Below are 22,020 nucleotides of genomic sequence, written 5' to 3' on the forward strand. Positions count from 1 at the left end.
GGAGATGACAGCTCTACTCAGTACCCTTTGTGGCAGCAGTAAGACCACGATGAAACCTATTTCTCAGGGACACAACTCCCGCCAGCATCTAAGGGAGCAAACCTTGAAGTGTGTTCCCATTCCCTCTTACTGTAATTATTTTTCAGTTTAGGGAAGAAAACTTACCTACGTTTCTAACTGTTCTGTCCCAAGGCACAAGGTCTGAGGTTGTATCACTTCCCTCTCACTACCAACCTTCAGGCCATCGGCTGTGTCAGACAGTCTCGCTGCTGGCCAAACAAGGGGGGCCAGGGCGCCGCCCACACAGGCACAGTCCGGGTGCTGGCCAAGAAACACTCCAGTCCCGGTCCTTCACTTTTTGGAGGCATCGTTTGAAGTAATGACTCCCCTCTATCTAGGGCGCTTGGCAAGGCCCCTGCCACGACTCGACCAGCACTGGTGCTCCAGTCACAGCAACTTCTATCACAGCGTCTTTCTGTTCTGCATCAGAACCGAGCTGTACAAGAAAATCTTAAAAAGAAGATGGTGGTCACCATTTCTGGTAAAAGCATCGCGCTGCCTCTTCTACTTCTACCCTCTTTCTCTGTCATTCCCCTTAGATGAGGGCGATTGTGCTACAGGGTCTTAGGAGAGCGCACATCACACTGGGGCTGCAGGAAGAACTGCTATCAGTAGCCTGCCACAATGCAATTAAACCCATGATGGAAATGAACAATAAATAAAGAGGAAGACATACAGGTTTTAAATATAGGTTTCCATTAAAAGCATTACAAAGACAACTTCTCTCATTTTGAGGACAAAGAAAAAATCCACTTCTACTAAAAAAAAAATAATATTTAAAAATCACCCCTTTGCAAGTAACTTTAATGAGGAAAGGTGCAGGGAAGGGAGGGAGAGAGGACTTGGAGAACTAGCGAGTGTTCAAAAGGGCAGATGCCCTCCGTCTCGGTCATTTTGCAATGGCACCTTCTTCTCACACAGTCAGGTCAGAGAGCCAAAGAGTCCTCACGTGGAGGATTTCACCACCTGCTCGTAAGGGGGAGGTGGCGTGTTGCAGTAGGAAGGTGGGGGTGGGTAAACCGGGTTTCCTTGCGGGGAGTTGGGCTGGACGTGGAAAGCCATAGCCATGGGATTCATCACAGGTCCACCTGGATCTGTGTAATACGGCACTCCGGGTTGTTGTGACCCTGAAAGGAAGGAGAGGAGAGAAAAGGCATCAACAACGGCAGCGACATAAGCTTGTGCTCTCCCAGCCTGTGCTCTGCACCCTGAGACAAGTTTTCTCAAAGTGTTCATCAGAGCAAAGACAAGGCGTCACCTTTCTCCCACTCCAGAGAAATCCCAGGCTTGCGGGACTTACATTCACTTCTTGGGGTTTCACCAAAAAGTTTCAAATTCCCGTGCAATGACAATCATTTAGTGAAACACAGGACACCAGACCCCCGGACAGAAAAGACAGAGGAGAGCTGTGGGGTCCCAGGTGGACAACGGGGCTCCCACTGCAGCCCCGACTTGGGTGTCAAGTCTCACCAAAGGGCTTCACAGATTATTTTGTGGGTGCTGGATCTGCCTGTAAGCCAGAGCACATCTCAAACAGATAATTTCCCTTCTAGGCATGACACAGCTAAGGAGTAAACACGTACGAACCAAAACCCCCAAGCTGAAGCCCATTATGGCTAGCTAATGCAATGGGGCAGGATCGCTTCACACAGATTAAAGTTAGGAAATGATGTTGGAGCCTGCAGGGACAAGGAAAGGAAACGTATAATCAAACACAAAATTCCTTGGCCGTGACACATGAGGACTAGCAGAGACTGCTGCCATGAGGAATAACAAAGGTGGCGTGCAACCCTCCTCAGATATCACAGAGGGTGGTGGAAGACTATTTAATGCAATTCCAGCAATTTAAGTCACAGACTGCCTCTATCTCAAGATGTAAATTAGTTTTTCTCTCTTTTCCTATTTAAATAAAGCTGGACTGGGAAAAAAATATAATCTTGGCTGAGCAACAGGTTTTCTTTTGGTGTGAGTCTGTTTTTCCTGTAATGACACAGCCTCTAAGGGATTTTCCCCTCAGTCACTCCCTTCCGTGACTTAGGGACACTGGGACTCTATTGCCACAGAAGGAATACAGGCTTTTTGAAGCCTTAAGTGTCCTTTAGGACTTCAGGTGTTCAGGAAGGAGCTACATACCAAACCCCAAACCACGTCCTTACAATATTGAATCAGATGGTTGAGCCACAAGGCACAGGGATGCAAACTGTCCCAGAGCCTGGGGTGTCTGCCTAGGGAGCTTTGTTTGGGCACTTGGAGCAAAAAGGATGGGAAGCAGATCAGGAATGCAGCTATTTCCTTCTTAACACAATAAGTTTCAACACCCCATCACAGTAATTTTTCCTGTCTGAACCAAGAGGGCTGCTCTACAGTCTCTCCTCCTCCGATCCAGCAACCAGAAGCCCCCGTTCTGCTTCCATGTACAGCATCAGCACACGGCTGTGGGACAGCCAGGCTGAGGACAGGAGCCAAGTCCCACCTCTCCAAAGTCTGGGCCAATACTCTTTCTGTAGCCTTTTTCTTAAGCAATTTTGTTTTAAAGTTAAATTCTGCCCAGCTCTGCATTTCTGCTGTTTCCACCCGCACAGGGAAATGGGAGAGGCTGGAGGCAGCTCACTGCATCTCGTTCTTTAGGAAAATTACGGTTTTCATCAAAAGTTGCAGGTATAATTATTGAATTGGGGGGAGGGGGCAAGCGTGGACACCAATCTTTTGCGATATTTTTTCAGTTCATAAAACCCAGCAGAAAACAACACCCGAATACCAGCTTCTTTGGGGGGATCAGCTCAGTAAGTACTTGTAAAGCATCTACAAAGGGACCCCAGCTTTTCTAGCACCTGAACTGCCATTTTGGGGCTATGCATGCCAGGGATGAAGTGAAAGATACCACCAGGTCTGCAAACTGCTGCTTGTAGGTGAGGTGTTCAATCCATTTTCCCAGTCAGACCCACAGAAAAAGCACTCCCACTTCAGGCTGCTGCTGGGGTGGCAGATGATGCTGCCATTGTCTCTTCAGGGAAGGAGGGAGATGGGCAAGGAGCCACGTGTCAAGGGCTCCACCTCAACAGTGAGCTGGTTACTGCTACCAGATCTAGAAAAGGAGCTAGTGGAAAATAAGAACTTGGTTGACTACTAATTCCCATTGCTTTTGTTGTTGCATGTTCCCACAAGAGCAGAAAAAAAATAAAAATGGTGAGGTTAGCTCAGAGACCAAAGCTCTTCAGTAACAGCAGTAATGGCCTGGAAGCAGGTAGCATAAGCAGGTCATCAAAGGGCTTGTGCCTGTTTTATATATACCCACAACTTATGTTCCATGAAGTGTCACAAAAAAGGAAAACCGTGCTCTAAAATTAAATCTGGTGTTTGCCAATCTAGCCAAAGACGCTCCCTGTTCGCATCATCTTGAGGTTATTTTTCAGGCTTAAAAATATTAGTTTAGTTTGGCTCGCCCCCAGCCCTCCGCTGTTGAAAAATAAATACTCTCTGTGGAAATGCTTATTCAGTCAAGCACAAAAACAGATGCAGAATGGAAGCCCTAAAAAAACCTCTTAAGGTTTAAACAAAAAGAGGGTGAATAAAATGTCAGTTTGTGTCCGTAACATCTTTTTATCCATTTAGACCTGTGAGAGAGAGAAGCACGTCCTATGACTACATGCTTTAGGACGCGAGAAAGGTTATTTCCAAAGCCTGCACAAGGCACCGGGGTGTGCAATAGCCAGCAGGACAGCGGGGAGAGCCCAAATGTTACGTCTCTGTGCAATGCTCACAGTGAGCACAGTGAGCTAGAAGGGGTTTAGGATGCTTTTCTAAGGAGGCTGTCTTGGTGCAGCCACAGTACTGCACAGAGATGTAATGGTTCAGAAGACAATTTTAGATAGAGTGTTTTGAGGCACCAAAATTTCAGAGCGATCCTCCTTCCCGTTATAAAATACTGAGTAGTATTTCCACTTTCAAGCCAGTATGAAATAAAAAACAAACTGCCAATTCCCCCAAAAGTTATCAGAAAAGATAATTATCCTCTGGCTTCAGCTCTCTAATACAACGTGCAACAAGATGACAGCCCGGGAAGAAAAGTGTCAGCATACCAAGCGTGCCTGCGTATGTCTGTGTACTTCCAGTGGCACAAATTAGCACTGGCTTATGCAATCTGGACAGTGGTTAAAAATGTCTCCGTTCGGCCTTGCTGAGGCAGGGAGAAAGCAAGCACCACAGCACGCACTCAGATAAAATCTCAGCGCTGTAAAAGGTTTTCCAGCTAGAGATAGCTGGGGTCAAAATGCTCCCATATGGCACAAACATCTTCTGCTTACAGGTGAGTCTTATTTTGTAGGGTTCTCCCAACTGGGAGTGCCTAACAGCCAGAGGGGAAGGAATAACAAACTTAGAGAGCAGTCCTGCCGGGGCAGACATCACCAGGTAGATCCTCCTGATGCTCACAGCTATCAGTGATCAGAGAGCCAGCAATCAGACTAACAAGGGGAGGACTGCTTTGCTGCAGAAAAACTAGCACAGCAGAGGGAGGGAAAATCAAAAAGGCCAGACTTACAAGATAGGCCCATCTTGGAAGAAAAATGCTAGGCTTTCCTTCACCTCTGCCCATCGTTATTATTAAAACTCTATATTTAAAACTGCCTTCACGTCACTGTCCATTTTGGATGCCTACGGTTTTGTCTACACTGCAAAGTGAGAGCCTCCTAGCCTTCTCCCATGCACGGGCACACAGCTGTAAAGGCGTTAGGAGCCGCAACAGAAGGGAGCTGAAAGTCCTGTCATGCTGGGTTTCAAAAGCACTTCTGTACACAGCAGCTGAATTACACTGTTTGAAAGGCAGGAGACCTCGCTCCTCGCGGGAGGTGGCCGCATGGTTTAGTGCAGTGCAATCCCTCATCCACATCCCAGTTTCTAAAAACGAGCCAAACAAAACCCCCAAACCCACCCCTTTTTAAATGCCTTGGCAAATGTAAGAAATCAGTGCGACTTGTTTAACGAGCAGTTTCTGACCTGATGCAGTGTTGACTGGTTGTCTGGTGTAAGACACATTAAAAGTAGGTTCTTCTACTAGTGGAGGAGGGTACATCCGCCTTCGGATAAAGAAACCAGCTCCACAACAGAACAGAACTCCCATCATCAAAAGGAACCTAGGCAAAGAGAAGAGGGAAGTCAAAACCCACCCACATCCAGGCAGCTCTCAAACCCAGAGCGTTTGTCGAGAGAAACAGGAGTATCACCTAGCAATCATCACCCTACAACTTTTACCAGGGTTTCTTAAATAGGTTGTCTCTTGAGAGCAGGTCTATGTCATCTGAGATAGCACTCGTGGGGCACTTTGGGTCTATTACAGATGACTTCAGCAATTAACACTATTGTCCGATGTTTTCTGCCATGAAAAATACAATTTTGGAACTAAAACGCCCTCGGACTTTTGGAAAGTTCAGATTCATACCTGACCATTGCACTGACATGCTGAACTGAAATTCCAGGTCAAACTGCATATCTTGGACACAAGCCTTGTACTTACAGCATCGAGGCCAGCCAGGAGGTTTGTGGGGGACAGAGAGGAAAACTATTCTGCAGCTGCCCTTAAAAGAAGATTCTTAGATGTTCTTAAATTACTCAAGACTGTAATTCTGTCTCCTGTGGGAAATATGGTAGCTGGCATTTAAGCTCAAGCCAGAAGACTGAAGCACTCAGCACTGAAGATGACAAGCTTTGCTTTGTGCTTCCTAGACAGGATACACATTCCCGAGGAAAAGGACATTATTCTGCTTCAGTTCTTCTCCCAGTTCCTTTTCCAAACTGACTAAGCTGTCCTCGCCATTCCCTTGGTGCTGTGGAAACAGGCACATGCAGCAAGGGCAGGTCAGATAATTTTTCTTCTTCAGACAGTGGCTTTCACCATATTTCCTTGATACCAGACATGCTGGTGGCTGGTGCAAGCTCCCGTAAACCCAAACGATTCTCCTGCCTCTAACGGCCACCTCATTTCAGGGCCTTTTACTGGAGAATGATGACAACAGTGCTCTTTTGGAAAGGACGAAAGTTGGCCAGAGGCCACCCAAGTTGGCCAGAGGTAAGCCTACACACCACGCTCACCTCCCCAGGAGCACCGCCAGGTGCCCAAGAGGAGGAGCGCGACACTGCACAGCAGCGAGAGGTATTGCATGGAAAGGGTCAAATTCTGTTCTTGTTTCTGCAGTGGAAACGAGAGCAGAAGGAGGTCCTGTTTCCCTGAGCCAATATTAATACATTCTCCCTTTTGGCAGTGTTCCTGCCAAGGATTTGTTCTGAACAGAAAAACAGAGATTTACGACGTCACCCCAGGGATTGAGATGCAGAGCTCTTCAGTTATATCAGTAAGGATTGTACACCAAAATCCCACAGTCAGCTTTGGGAAATCTCTGTATTATAGCATATATCAGGCTTCTGTTTTTCAGTGTTTATTTGTTTCAATTTTGAAGGCTTGCTTTTTTTTTTTTTTAAGCAGTCTTCCAATTCTACATGAAAACACCTGAAATCAGGTTTTCTAGGAGAGCTTTTGCTTTCTCTCTACTGTAATGGGAAGGTTTTATTCAGGTGCTTTCTTAAATTCCTCTCCAAAATGAATTTACCTTATTTTTTCATTACACATATAACAGTGATTAGTTTAAGCTTTATCCAGATTACTGAGCTGCTGGTTTCACAAGCTCAAATCTTTCTGCCTTCTTTTCCCTTGCTGTCATCTCCAGTGAAATCCTCAGAGTCACAAATGTACTTCTCTTCCTTTTTAATTGAAACCTCAATTCAGCTGGCAAGAATATCTTAAACCATGCCTAAATGCACAATCCTTCTTATACAATCCTCTTTTAAAACTCGGTGCCCAACAAAATTGCACAAACTCTGCCGCTTGGTCATAGCTGGGACAGGCATAAGGAATCCAGCAATTTTGTATAAAAGTGGGAGCACTGCAGAAGGCCAGCAGGACACAGAGGCAGGAAAGGTCAATGTGACACAAGTGACCTCCTTTTTCAGTGTTTTCTCACTACATGAGGAGAATCTTACAAGAAAAAAAAAGGAAGTCCTTGCATTTGTACGTACACACATACATCACTGCGTACTTGTACCTGCTTTACTTTAAAATACTAGGGCTGGCAATACCCTCATTTAAGTCCTACAAACAAGACAAGAACAGGACAAACATAAAATTCCCAAATGTCCTGACCTACCAAAAATACCATAGTCGCTGGATAGAGAGAGCTCTTACACAGCATCTTGAACCACAGCAATCCTCATAGGAGCGACATCTGCAGAGAAACAAAGAGGAAAGAGCGTTAGGGGAGTGGGTGTCACTCAGACTGAAACGGCATCCCCAACCCTGATGGTGTTCCCACCCCTGCCCAGGGTGTCACTTACAACATCACCATCAGCTGGGGAGGCAAAGCCTCCCAGGGGTGTTCATGGCCAGGCTGGAAGGGGCTTTCAGCAACCTGACCCAGCGAAAGATGTCCCTGCCCACGGCTGGGGCTGGCCTAGATGATCTTTAAAGGACCCTTCCAACCCAAACCATTCTGTGGGTCTATGAATAAGAACAGATTACCCTTGGCCAGATAAACTTGTCAATCACACATACACATCTGTGACACAGCAATATCATTATTTAAGAAGTTTTTGCATGTTATTGGAACTGCCTTCCTATACACTTCTTTCAAAGCCAACTCAGAAAGACTGAATGTAGTTTATATAAAAGGACATGTTATAAAGAAAAGCAGTATTACTCTGTTTTCTTTCACAGTAAATGAACACTGCAGACCTCAAACATGAGCCATTTGAGGTTTTATTCACTGCAACAGACAATAATTGCAAGGTCAAAACTGCCAGATCACTCACTCTCTGCAAATCAGCAGCTTCCAAACAGAGAAACCACCAAGCGCAGAGAAAACTTCAAGCATACCATTATTTGCAAATTTAACGGCATATTTTGCTTCTCAGAAGTTGTATTGGACCGCAACTGCCAACACCTCCCATTTTTTAATTAGGCTTTCCTCTAAAAACACCCCACTACATTTCAAATTCATATTTCATATGGCACAGAACCGTTTTAAAGGTGGTACAGCACCAATCACTGTAAGCACAAGGCACCACTTCATTACAAGTCAGCACATGCATTAATAGCAACCTCTGAACAATTTCTGTGGTAACTGCCGCTTCCCACTCTGATGAAGCTTATTTAGCAGGAAAAAGGACAGAGGCAACACAGAAACTATGGTATGTGACAGAATCAGATGAAAACATGCAGATATCCACACACCAAAAGAAAAGAGGAGGTTACCACAACTGCATTGATCTTCTTAAGGGTGTTCACATCTGTATGCTTAATGCACATATTGAATTAAGCATCTGGGTTTGGAAATTTTACCCAGCATGCATGACTGTGCTCCCGTATTTGTATGCAAACTAATAAAAACTTCAATTGGATAACTGTACAGACAATTACACATTTACACGCTCAATTAACAAGCCTTCACTCACAAAATACATCGTCACAGAGGCTTCAGCCTTTAATTGGGGCCAGAGAAAGATGCTCTATGGATACATAATCCGCTGTTTTGCAAGTAAAAACAGTTACACGCTTTTCTGATGACAAGTAGGCAGGATTTCACCAAGCCGGAGGACCCGATATGATCAGCATGGCAAGGTCAATTAATATGCTCAGGCACCCAGTTTGAGACTCGAGCAGAGTTTAAGTTGCTCATGCTAAAAGAGAAAATACCTGCTTTGCCATCCCTGAAAGTGACTCATTTCCAACATCCTTCTTTAAAGGTTGCCAGGACCCTAAACAACTCATACTCAAAGCTACCAGACCTCACAAAACTACTGACAAGGCTCAGCAAGTTAGCATTAATTTCAGTTCCATCAGGACCAATAAATTAAGCATGCCTCTCCATGCTCCCCAAGTGGACCAACCCAACAGGAGCTTTCAAGACAAACATTAAAGGCATGAACAGAACACCCTTATGAAATGGGGTGGCAGCCACGGCCTTCTGTTAAACCAGTGGTCACGGTAGCCCCTGTCTGGTCTTCAACATGCTTTTTGATTGGAGCACCTCATCCATATCGATGGGCATTTGCCCCTTTTGCTGATGCTGCACAGTAAGGACTTTGCTGGGCCAGAAAAGCAGAAAGAAAACAAATCCCGTAAATCTAGAAGCCCTTCTTGAGGCAATTAAGGAAAAGAAAAAAGAAAAAGAAAAAGGATTTTAGGGATGTGAAGCAGCTTTATCTCTGCCTCCACATACCAGCTCTGTCAGCCAGACACCCACACCTGACCACAAGCAGGATGGGGAGCGGACGCACCAGGTTGGCCTCTGGCTCCAAAGTCATTGCCCAGATCTAGCCCCAAAAGCTTAACTTGCACTGAAAGTTAAAATAAAACAGAGAGCCCAGGGTGGCTGCACGTACGCCTCCCTCGTGTCCACCCTTCCCCTGCTTATTTTGCATCTGTTTTCTCCAGAGTCAGAAGAGATGGGAAAAGGCTATTTTAAAATATATAATTATGGTGTTTCAAACAACCAAAATTAAAACAGCATCCGCATGAGAAGCACAGTACTTGAATTTACTTTTTATTTTTAATTTCTAAATTGTCTGGGCTACAAGTCAGCACCATTTTTAAAGTCTGAGTGGCTGAGCTTTTCTTCCAGCAGAAGAGGGCTAAAGTACTGGTTGTAAGCCAGAAAGGCTCAAACTGCTCAGTCTTTATGAAGCACCTGAGACCACTGAAGGGCAAACAAACAGGCCGCCAAAGAGTTCTGCCTCCTACGCAGATGATTGCAAACAATGATGCGAAGGAAGGAGTCGTCCCTCATCACGGCTGGATTCAGAGAAGCTCTATTTTCTAAGAGCCAGCAAGCTTCCCGAGGGAAGTCATCCAAAGACAAGCTCTGCACTTGCTGGGTGGATCTGCGAAGCTAAACCAGTATCACACCCAGAGGAAAATCCTTTGGGATCTGACACTAGTAACCTTCTCACTTTTTACCCATAAAACCAATCAGGCACTTCATTTTAGGTGCCTGCAAGTATGGACACAGGCACCCATATGTAGGTGCCTGGAATCAAGGCTGATGCCAGGGCAACAACCTGCTCTTTGCATTCCCCACCACTGGATAACAGCACCAAAAAAGACTGGAAGAACAAGCAGCCCATCTGCGATCCTGCTGTAGGGGTACTGCAGGAGCTTTGCTGATCTCTTCTCAATTCAATGCACCATAAGAAAAACAACACAACTTCTGACAACATCAATCCCGATTACAAGAAAATTAACTTACTTACAGGAGCCGTATTTATTATTAGGTGAAAGACAACAGTAAAATCAGCTTATTAACGGAGAAACATAGAAGCTTAAGTATAAGCCTTTGATGTACTATCTCTTACAGCCTGACAGCAAATCCCAGCAGAATTAAGACCCTGGTTCGTTAAAAAAAACCACAATTACACACACAATTTGTATGCATACTCTTTAAGTCACGCTCACGCTTTAGCTCTGCATTATGGAGGACTGCTGGTGCCCAATGCCAGCTGAAGACGACTGAGCCTCACTATCAACCTGAACTGGACCAAAGCCATCTCCTACAGAAGACTCTTCTAAAGCCAGTTTTCCTCTTTCATACATCGGTGATGATCCCAAGAACTTCATTTCCCTAGGGCAATGCTTCTTTCATTGATCAAAATTTAACCCATTACAGCGGATAACAGATGATCCGTTAGTTGCTTTGCTAATCTGCAACCTCACCAAGCATATGGTCTCTCTTTGAAAACTGTCTGCAACATGATGTATGATTTAGGAGGTACATCTTTTCATTCATAATTCAGCAGAGTGGAATTAATGTGTCTGCCTGTCCAACGACTCGCACTGCTAGTGCATCAAGGAACTGCTGCGTCAGAGACAAAGTTACCCTGCCTGTCAGATCACAGCACCAAGCTTTTCGTATGGGTTCCCACTTAAATCGTGACTCTGAACTTCTTCCCTTAATGGACAGGCAAAGCACAAAGTTTCACGTGAGGGTATACGGTATGACCCAAGCCCCACAAACAAACCCCGTACTTGCACATGTTCTGTGGATAATAAGTGCTCAATGAAATGGTCCAGAAGCTCTTCTCCATTTACACCATCTACACAGCTGAACAAGTCCCTTCTTACCAGAGCTGGCACAGCAAAGAACTGCATCTAAAAATAATTCCCTGATTGGCGCTTGCCGAGAAGTGGAGACGTTAAAGAGTTAAAGCAAGGATTACAGTCTTCAGTAGACTGTGTGGCCATAGTGGTCCAAGTGTTCCCTGTCCTCACTCAATGTGGGTATTCCCCATCAACACCACCCCTTTGAAATGCAGGCTGTAGCATTCCTAGGCTTCCTCTCCAGACTGTTTGCATCATATGTGCCAAAATCTGATTTAGTATTTCAGATATTTGATTAGCAATGGTTTTTGGAAGAGTAAAATGCAATGTAAATTGTTAATCCACGTGTAGTGGCAGAAATCCTACTGTAGACGCAGAAGCAAGAGGATGGGAGAGTGAAAGAACCACAAAACACCCACAACCACCAGGTAACAGTAAACTGCATGATTTCTAACCAGTGTCCTGAAGACAAGCCTGACTTAATTCCAAAAAAAGGTTGCATGCCAGTCATAGGTGATTGCTACGTGTCTGTGTAAGATCTATGAAGCAAACTGGGATTCACTGGAATACAAGAAGCACTGGCAGTGTCTGAAGGGGAGGGACACCAAAGGGAGACAGAAGTTTAAATCAAGGAGGATATTGCAGTAGACCCAAACTAAGAACAGAAAAGCAAGATAGTGGGGGGAATGACTAGTAGCATCAGATTAAGTTATGGAAGCCCCAGCTGTGGTCCTAATACTGGCATGGGCAAAAAACCAGAAGGAGAACCATAAGTGCTCATAAGAACTGGAAGGGATGGACTGGTGAGACTGGGTCACCTCCAGGCAGACTCAGTGCTGAGCACTCAAAGCCAGAAGGCTCAGATTTGCTACCATTGAACAGATGAAGGCAGACAGCTGAAGTGTGCATACATATTCACTTGTTCTAGGACAAAAAAGTTTTGGTTTCTTTGGTTTGTTTTTTTGTTTTTTTTTAAAAAAGTATTTAATCCACTTGGAAGTCAACTGCCAGGATACAGCGGTGCTGAACAGAGAAAAATAAAATGAGCCATGAAACAAAAACAAAGTAGGCAACCACCACCAATTGACTAGCAGAAAGAATTCTGAAGAAGCTCAGAGTCTTGGCTGTGCTATGTACAAGGTGTAAAGCCACTGGGCTCAACCCGACTGCACTGCCACAAGACTCAGAATAGACCTGAAGGGTGAGCAATGAGGAACAGGATCAATAGACGGCGTAAAACATAAATGAAAAGAGAGGGAGTTATTTTTCTACTGGGTTTGTTTCACCATTGATCAATCCATTTCAGACTATTTTGTGTGTGCATTTCCATCTTTCAATAAAAAGCAGGTTTCAAAGCAAAGCCGCTGCCTGTACCGCTACGTAAGGAAAGACCCAGGTTATCGACTGCATGCATGGGGAAGACCACTAGGCATGTGGAGGAACTTAATGCTGCAAGCATGGTGGTGATGTCATCCCAAGGAATCCATTTCGCTACAGCAGCCCACCGAACATGGAAACTGAAACACAGGGTCCAACTCTGCGCTCAGGAGTCCCACCTAAGTAGCTATTTCTGAGTCCCAGAGGAGTTTCATCTCTCTCCAGAATGATGCGGTAACACAAAGGCCACATCCCTCCGCTGGCACCCACTCAACTGCTTGAGGAGCAGTAACACGGGCAAGGTCTTTGGCTGGTGGAGCAGTGCAAGGGGCAACTTCTGCTTCCCAGCCCTGGTCTCAGTGCTGGTCGTGTCTCCTTGGCCGGCTGCGTACACAGCCTGATTTTCAGCCAGGACACAGTTCCACCACAGTTACTTGCAGCCACAGGTTTGCAGCACCCAAAAGCATTTCTCTTTCTTTCCTCATACATAGCAAAGGCAGTCTCTTAGCACATGGCACAAACAGTGCCTTGTAAAATTCAGGTCTGATTTTGGCAAATATATAACTAATATATATAACAAATATGTAAGTATATATATGTAACTGCTTCACAGATGAATGCAGTCATGATCTCAGTGGCACATCTGTACTTGAGAGTAAAAACCCATCGCTGGTACCCAGGAGAGCACTGGAGACAGAGTTACCCAGGCACTTGATAAATCACCCAGCCCTTAACTACGTACAAAAATGTAAGGCAAAAAGGAGGAAAAGGGCTCTGTCAGGTCATTTTTTTTTCTCCAGAGTAGAAATAACAGAGACAGAAACAATATTTGCTCAGATTAGATTTCTGTCTGCTTTGAAAGAACTAAAATCTCCCACAACGAGACAAGATGCTTGGCTCCTATCCTCCACACAGACATGAAAAACAAGAGCAGGCAACAACTGAAAAAGGGATTATTTCTCAATTATTCTTTAGCTGAAGAGCCTATAACCACTGTCTCTGCACAGAAGCTCCACAGAATATGGTAAATCCTCCCCCACTTCTTGTAGAATGGGAAGGATTTGCTCAGTTGCTCCTATTTTCTCAATTATTTAGCTGAATAATTGAGAAATGTTCATTGAGAAAATTGAATAATTGTCCAGTTGCTCCTAGTTTCTCAATTATTCTCTAGTTGAGGAGCCTATAACCACTGTCTCTGTGCAAAAGCTTCGCAGAATGTGATAAACTCTCCCCCACTTCTGATGGACTGAGAAGTATTTGCTCAGTTGCTCCTGCCAAACCGACCCTTCTACAAGCCTTTTACTACACAACAGCTTGCCATAACCCCAGCCCTCTCTTCCCAGAGCCCAGGAGGAAAGCCGCACCACAGAGGGACCCTCCTTGTTGACTGTCATGGCAGCATCTCTCACCATGTGTGAGACTTTCTGACCAGCGCACGTGTGCTGGCCAGAAAGTCATCCAGAAATTTTCTCTGCTCCCTCTATGGCAAAACCCAGCAAGAATTGCTGTGGTTTGTATTCGGTACCTTAAATAGCCATTTTTCAGCATCAGCTGCAGGCCTTTCTTTCGCAGAATGAAGCAGAGAGAACCAGCATAGCTTAAGGTAAACAATGGATAACCTGTACAGCAAGTTTTAATTTTCTGGAGGTAGAATTGTAAATGTCTAATACCAACAGGAACGAGGACTCCTAGTTAATCATCAGGCCCCTTATTACACGGATAATTAGTTCTTCATACCTCAAGCTGCTCCCAGTGGGTGAGCAGCCCTATTACATCTAATCGCAGCTCTGGGAGATGATAAGCAGCCTGCTGGCAGGGGGCGATGGGTGTCTACCTCAATTTAAAATACTAATGCATAGTAAATCTTTTTCTTTTCCTTCACCAAGGAAATGATCAAATGCCAAGAAGAACTAATGGCCAGCAGTAGGTGCCACCAAGTCTTTCAAAATTTTAATCCAGGGTCTCTCTATCCAGAAAGGGTTAGAAGCTTCAAGATGATTTCAGGGTCAGGCGCTCCTTGATGCTGTCCACCGGGGCTCAAACCAGGTATGAGCCTTCCTCTCCCACTGACAGGAAGCCAGAAATGGATTCTCAGCCCTGCACTGGGATTCTTGCCTGGGACATGGAAAAGTTAATGCTCGGATGTGTATTTCAAGTTAAACAGCCTCAACTGGAAAAACTGAGGCTCACTCATGATAAGGCACAACCATGGTTATTGCATACTCTGGAAATGAAAGGCGGGGTGGGACTGGGTTCCCTCCTCTACCTCTGCCAGTGGAGTTTGGTTTCAGGGCAGCACTCCGCCAGACGCCAGGGACTGCCCTCTCCTCCTCACTTTCCTCAGAATAAGCTGCCTACACCTGGTCAGCCTCCAACTCCAAAACTGGTCAGAGCTTCGAATCTCAGATTAGGTCAGTCACCTGCTTGATTGCCTGTGCAGGCTGAGATATTAAATCTCTCTCCCCTCTTCAGGACTCACTCATGGCGAGTTGAGTGGCTTGTTAATTTGGTAGCCTAATTCTCCCCAGGCTGCGCACCGGACAGCCGATCTATCGAAGCAAACCCAAATGGCAAGGCATCGAGTTGCTAGGTGATTACAGCAGCCAGGACTACAACCTCAACAGATCCATCAACACCAAGGGAAGCTAGTTCCTTATTTGAAGCAAGGCATGTACCACCTTAAGGGCACGAACCACTGAAGCTAGCTGCGATGCTTTGTACCATTACTGTTTAAGGCCACGCAGGACTGAGCAATGGTGGTGGGGTTTTGTTGCCTTTATATGCAGATGATCTGATAATTACTGCTGTCTTCCTTCACTTACGTTCTTGTGCTGAACTACATATGCAAACAGGCCCTTCCTGCGGCAGCTCGCTGCTAAACTGGTGGCCCTGGCCTGAGTCCAGGTCTCCGTTTCTGTATGCTGCCAGCCATTCAAGGTGCCTGGAAGCATGAAAAACTATTACGCTGCCTCCCCTCTCCCTCCCTCCATGCTGGCTTTAAATCAAATAGAAGAATAAATCCACAGCTAGATTACTGCCCTATGCACACACCTGCTGACACTTCATGCAGCTGTAATTGCAATGGGAATGCTAAGTGTATCATCAGGAAAGCCAACTTAATTAAAAGCACTAAACACAACAGGATGCGGGACACAGAAAGTGGCTCTCATCATGAACATGCCCTGTGTCTAGACTGGGTTTTTGTTCCCAGCCTCTTACACACATGTTGAACAAAGAAGTGCTCTCTAAGATATCTTAATCAGATAACAGTGAGAGAAAAATCACTTTTTTATTGTTTGCATCTGGAACGTTTTGCAGATTCTTGATAATGCACAAAGTTACTAGTATAGACTGACCGCCAAGCACGTAAGGGCTTACATTCAAACCATAGGTGAATACAGCTGTGTGACAAATACAAGAAAACTTAATCTGCAAAAGAAATGGAATGTGTGGAAAAGGCCAAGAAATTTATATAAAAAACCATGAAAAATGACAAACAATACAATCAGCATTCTCCATAATAAGAAAAAGAATTGACTGTTCCCATGTAGGGCGGGAACATGTTTTAAACGTGAAGAATATTAATTAACATTCCTTTTTTAGGCTTGCATTCATGTTCTTATACTAATTCTAAATGAAAAATTAAACAGATTTAATCAAATAAATGTGTAGATGTGCAGCTGTCTGCAATAAACTACTTTCTATGGCAGAAACATGCTAAAAACACAGCACTTCCACCCGCACATGCCTTTAACATTAATTCAGGTTCTGTTTTGCATAAAAATTAGAACGAGTTTACAAGACAGTACTCCCTTAGCTTTATTCTATTCTTCACACGTTTGCCAGCAGCAATGGTTAACATTTTCTTCCCGAGAAAGTTTCTATGTTTCTTTCTGGAGGTCTCTCACCTAGTAGCACATCAGTAAACAACCAAAACATACTTAAGACAAGGAACCCACGGCAGAGCTCCAACGAAAACAAGGCAGTATTCAGGAGGCGGAAGCAGGTACAGGCTACCAAGGAGGAGTTGAAAAATGACCACATACACAGGTAGGTGTGATGGCAGGAAAGCCAAACCTCACCCACCAGTGACAGTTGGAAGCTGCACCAAGTGCAGCAAAAAAACCAACTTTCCACCACTACACTGGCAGTGGTATCTGCGGACCAGCTGGAGAGCAGCAGTCATCATTTACCTCAACTTCAGCGAGACTTTCCACACCATGTCCCTCAATACTCCTGTACCCAAGTTCAGACATTACAGCCTGGACAGGTGGACAGCTAGATGGGTAGAAAAAAACCTGGTTGGATGGCGGGGCTCAGAGGACAGTGGTCAGCAAGCCACACTTACCCTAGAGAGTATAAAGTAATTTCTGGTAGTACCACCGAGGTCTGGACCTGTCCTGTTGACCAGCACGTTTCTGGAACTGGTGATAGAGTGCTCTCACCAAGTCTGGTGGTGAGATGGCACCCAGCCAGGGATCAGTCAGCAAGCTCCACGGCAGGCCTGTCACTCAAAGATCTAGACTGGCTGGAGGAACGGCCCGACAGGAACCTCATGAAACTGAACAAAACCAAATGCAAAGTCTTGCTTGTGGGAAGGATGAACATCTTGCTGGCTGTGGAACAGCTCTGCTGAGAAGGCCCTAGGGATCGTGGTAGACAGCAAGCTGAACGTGAGCCAGCAGCGTGCCACAGCAGCAATAAAGGCCAACAGCATCCTGGACTGCGTCATCAGAAGCCTAACCAGTGGCTCAAGGGGAGTGACTGTCACTTTCCACCGAGCATTTGTTGGACCACACCTAAAATACTGCATTTGGTTTTGGTATCCCCAGTAGAAAGAATGAAATTGATAAATGGGAGCAAGCTCAGCAAAGGACCACCAAGATGGTCAGGGGCTGCAGCACTTGCCCTGTAAGGGGAGGCTGAGGGACTTGGGTTTGTTCAAACGAGGGAAAAAATGGCTTCAGAGGGATCCAAGAGCAACTTGCTAGTACCCAGGAGGAGGTTACTATGATGACAGAGTCAGGATCCTCCCAGTGGTGCAGAGTGGGCAAACAGATGATGGATGTTAACTGAAACAAAAAGAGGTTCTGACTTGGTATGTGGAAAAATCACCCACCATGAGGACAGCCAAGCATTGGAGCATGTTGCCCAGAGAGGTTGTGCCATCGTCTTCACTGGAGCTTTCCCAAGACCTAACTGGTTAAACCCTTGAGCAATCTGGGCTGACCTCGTGGCTGACCCTACTCCGAGCAGGAGGTTGGACTGGAGGTCTCCTGAAAGCCCTTCCCACCCGAGTTCCTCTCCAATTCTCTATTCAGAGCTACTATCTTTTCCTCTTACAATATCACATTATTTAACAATTCAACGCACAGTAATCCAGCAGGATGAACTGAAATAGTGTTAACTAAGTACCGGACAGCATCAAAACTCTTCTCTCCCTCTAAGTCTGCCAACCCCCTCCCTGCGGGCAATTACTTCACTGACCCAGCAACATCAGCCACAGCACCTCTATCGCTGTGGACACGTGCTTACCACCCATACTCAAAAACATTTGTGCCACTTTATAAACATGCCACGGAGCCTGGAAAGGAGAGGATTAGAAACATGCAGGTTCTAGCATCTGGAATTCATCACCTCATTAAAAGCTTCAATGTGATGGCACCTAACAACAGGAGGAAAAATAAACAGAAAAGACCTATGGGATTGGTCAGTCATCCTGGGGAACATACTTCAGCCTGCAATGAGGGGACATTCACAATCATTCTAATCAAACTATTCCTCAGCAGCAAAATGTAAGACAGCTTTCCCTCTACTATTCATTCCCAACTGAAAAGTGGAAAAAACAACCCGAGTATCTTACACAAGGAGGTCATTTTGCAATCTAATGCATTCACTGCCATTATTCACACTATTGCCACATAGAAGAAGTATCTTGATCATCTCTTCCCCCAGACATCAGCACTTCAGCTACATCTAGAATAAAATTGAGCTGGCTTATTTAATTGAGAGAAGGATGAGGATCCATGTAGAGGATCAGAGTCAAGTCTGTTGAGACAGCTTTAATTCTGAATTGCTTTCCGTGCATCCACACAAGATGATGTATGATCTAATTCTTTAAGCAAAGTCAGGGATAACTTGGCTCCCTGCATTGCCAAAGGATAAGAATTAGACTGCAATAACTAATTCCTTTCTCTGCTTTATATTTGTTTACTTATTTTTTCAGGCCACATAAATAAGCATTTTGCTGAAGCAGAAGGAAAGTATCTAACTGACAATATCCTGCGACTCAGGCAACGAGGACGTGGAGAAATGGATAGTTTGGTTAGTGAAGCAACTTATGAGCAATCTTGGGAATTCTCTGTATCAGTAACAGAAGACCAATGTATGTATCTCAAAATCCTGGCAAGCTTTCCATGATAGCTTCTGGGCTGAAATAAGTTACATCTTATTCACACAGCAGAGGCAGAAAAGTTTGGAAAATTATCAACTCCTCAGCCTAGCCTTCAGAAATGGAATTATACTTGGAAGAAACAGGCTTGAATTAAATTTTACTGCTGATCTATGAAGTCTAGAATAATTATGTTCACTGGAACATAATTTTTAAAAAGGTACTAATACCATTAAGTATTTGGACAGAGAGATGTATCATTAGTTCTGTAACAGAGACCTCCATTCTTTGCCCTAGCTGTTAATACAGAAAGCATAACCAACAAGTTTTCAGAAAGCTTTGAGTCCCAACTCTAATAACTTTTTATTTTTAAAATATGTACACTGGAAGACAGATTGAATCAAAAACTAAAACCACCTTAAGCTCCAAAAGAAGAACAGCCACATCACTGCAGGTTCCCCCCCACACCCCCCCAGTGTAGCTGAATTTCCAGTACACTTGTTTTGGCACACTGATTTCTTATCCCATGTTCCTCTTGCTTAGCAGACACAGTCTTATCTCTGTCTTCGGATGGCTGAAGTAGAGCCTTTACAGGAAAGATTAACTCAGCTATCTTGCCTTTAAACTTCCAATAAAAGCAAAGAACCATTCTATGTGACAGTCCAACTCAGATTTCTATTACTCTGGGCAATTTAAAGAGAAGCAGGCTCCTTCTAGGAGGATGTGCTACCCACAAGAGATAAGGCATATGGACATGCCAGTCTAGGGGTGCCTTGGTCTGAGCATGCCACGTTAGATCTGTGAACAGACACAGGACTCAGTATTTCTGAGCTGACAAGCCAACCTTTTTACTGTAATAAAAAGTGTCTCCAAGAGAAACATGACATACTGCCAGCATGGGACTGAAATCACAGGGTAATCATTAAAAAGGATTACATTGCTGGGTTTCAGAAGTCTCCAAAGATAGTCTCAAGACCAAAGGACCGATTACATATGTTAACTGGGTAGAAAAAACTTTTGTCAGAAACCAACGATAGAAAGGAACGGAATGAAATCTATTGCAAACTCATTTGACTAAATATATCTGCTTCGTATGGACTGTTGCTCCAGAAACTGCAAGATAAAATAAAACCCTATACTACACGCTAGTTTCACTACAGCACATCCCAAATCTAGACTTGCACAGAGAAGACACTCTCTAGATAAAATTACGTATTATGCCTTTAGATGATTTAACATCTAACCATATGCTAATAGAGAAGATCCTATTCATGCCTCCACCCCCACAATATGCAGAATACTCACTCCCTCCCATTTCACCAGTGTTCACCAAAAACTGTACTATGCTGATTCAACACTGACTCAAATGTGCTAAAATGAACAACTTTCTGTGGGATTAGCAAGTTGAATTAACTCAGAAGCGTGTCAAACAAGTGCCAAAGCAATAGGACTTCAGCCTAAGGTACTGAGGTGGGTGTTGTGCCTCTCCCCTACTGCAGGCAGCAGACACTGAAATTGCAGGAGTAGCAGAGCAGGAAACCCCAGGCCTGCAGACAGCGATGACCTTCCTGTTGTTTTGATGCATGCCCCCGTTAACCCTGCTGGGCTGCTGTGTGCTCAGATACCCTCTCTCGCCTCCCTTCCACATTGCTCCACTTGTCACACATCATCTATCCTCTGAGCTTTACCATCCCCACATCCTTATTGTCTTTCCTCAGCGTTTTTCTTCTTCACCACTTAAACTCACAATCGCAATAACATCACCACTAACGTGACACTCACCACCACACTCACCGAGCACAAACATCCCACCCTTTCCCCTTCCTTTTTCCATTTACTCACACGATCCAACAGACCGGCAGTCCCTACGCTTTTACGCAATGACGCAGGCAACAGGGTGCCACAGTAACTACCAGAGGCACATGCAACTACTTCTAACAGTCTTCCAATTAACTTGTTCTCTTCCCCCACATTAAAAGATCTCCCAAATCAACCGATGATCCACCAACACCACAGCCCTGCTCACAACTTTCTTCCCTCCAATGTTCAAAGCTGTGTGCAATTCCCATTAACCTCTATGACAGACTGGAAAGTAAAACACACTGCTTTTCTACAAGACACTCCATTTCAGCACACAAAGAAAACAGTAAACTAGTTACCAAAAGGAAACCAATTAGGAAGTACCTTGCGTGCATCAGATCTACTACAGATAGTGAGCCTCCCCTTGCACCCCTTACTTTTGCAGGGCTCAAGATGTATTTACCTGTGGCACAAAAAGTCTGAGCAAACACCCAGTATATGAGTAGCTACCCCTTGGTAATACAAAGGGAGACAAAAATTAGCTGCCAAAGCATGTGGGCACAAACGTAAGCAGAACACCGAGGTGATGAGTAACACACTCCTGAATGTCAAGGTACAGTGAGATTTCAGTAATTTCATAAATTCCCAGCTTCTTTCCCACATTGCAGCAAAACAAAATAAAATGTAGGTGGAACCAAAGGCCTGTTGTTATTAGCATGCAAAGAAAATGAACTTATTTAAATTCACCCATCTGTTCTGGCCAACCACTTATGAGTAATTCTCAACACTTCAGTCACCTGAAAAAAAAGACAGTGTGTTCCGGGCACAAACATTTCCTAAGCAGTTAATAATCAGGATCGCAGATGATTAAACCATACAGCATTTCATTCTTCCAGTGAGCTTTGTTTCTTGCCTGGCTTGCTGGCTGCCTTTTGTCTCCAGCATTTTTCTCTCCCCTTTCTGGCAGATGAAGTGGAGGTGGAGAAGAAAAGGGAGGGAAGTTCTTGGGTAGCATGAGGATTACAGTAATTTCCAATCCTTCAGCAACGAAGTTTTCTCAGGGAACAGATGTCCTAACGCTGCACCCTACTCCTCCACCCCACTTTAATTTTTATTTTTTTTTAAACTTGCATTTACAGGTGTTTGCAATTATACAGTTATATAACTCGGGGACAAAGTTTAGTACATATGTCCTTTTTGACCCCACATCCACAGGGAAGATACCTCCCACCCACACATTTCCTCTGCCTTT

At 44.7% G+C, this 22,020-nt stretch overlaps 1 protein-coding gene across 1 annotated transcript in view; it reads right to left on the reverse strand.

Annotated features, from left to right (window-relative positions):
- Positions 1-739: 739 nt before the first annotated feature.
- The window catches only part of VOPP1 (VOPP1 WW domain binding protein), a 65,086-nt gene continuing 43,805 nt past the window's right edge, over positions 740-22,020 (reverse strand). The window contains exons 3-5 of the mRNA XM_040589820.1: positions 7,257-7,334; positions 5,056-5,192; positions 740-1,187 (exon numbers count right to left, since the gene is read on the reverse strand). Of these exons, the coding sequence (XP_040445754.1) occupies positions 1,006-1,187; positions 5,056-5,192; positions 7,257-7,334 (397 nt within the window). The 3' untranslated portion in view covers positions 740-1,005. The remainder of the gene's footprint in view (positions 1,188-5,055; positions 5,193-7,256; positions 7,335-22,020) is intronic.

Source organism: Falco naumanni, chromosome 4 (assembly GCF_017639655.2).
Source record: "Falco naumanni isolate bFalNau1 chromosome 4, bFalNau1.pat, whole genome shotgun sequence".
Lineage (NCBI taxonomy): Eukaryota > Metazoa > Chordata > Aves > Falconiformes > Falconidae > Falco > Falco naumanni.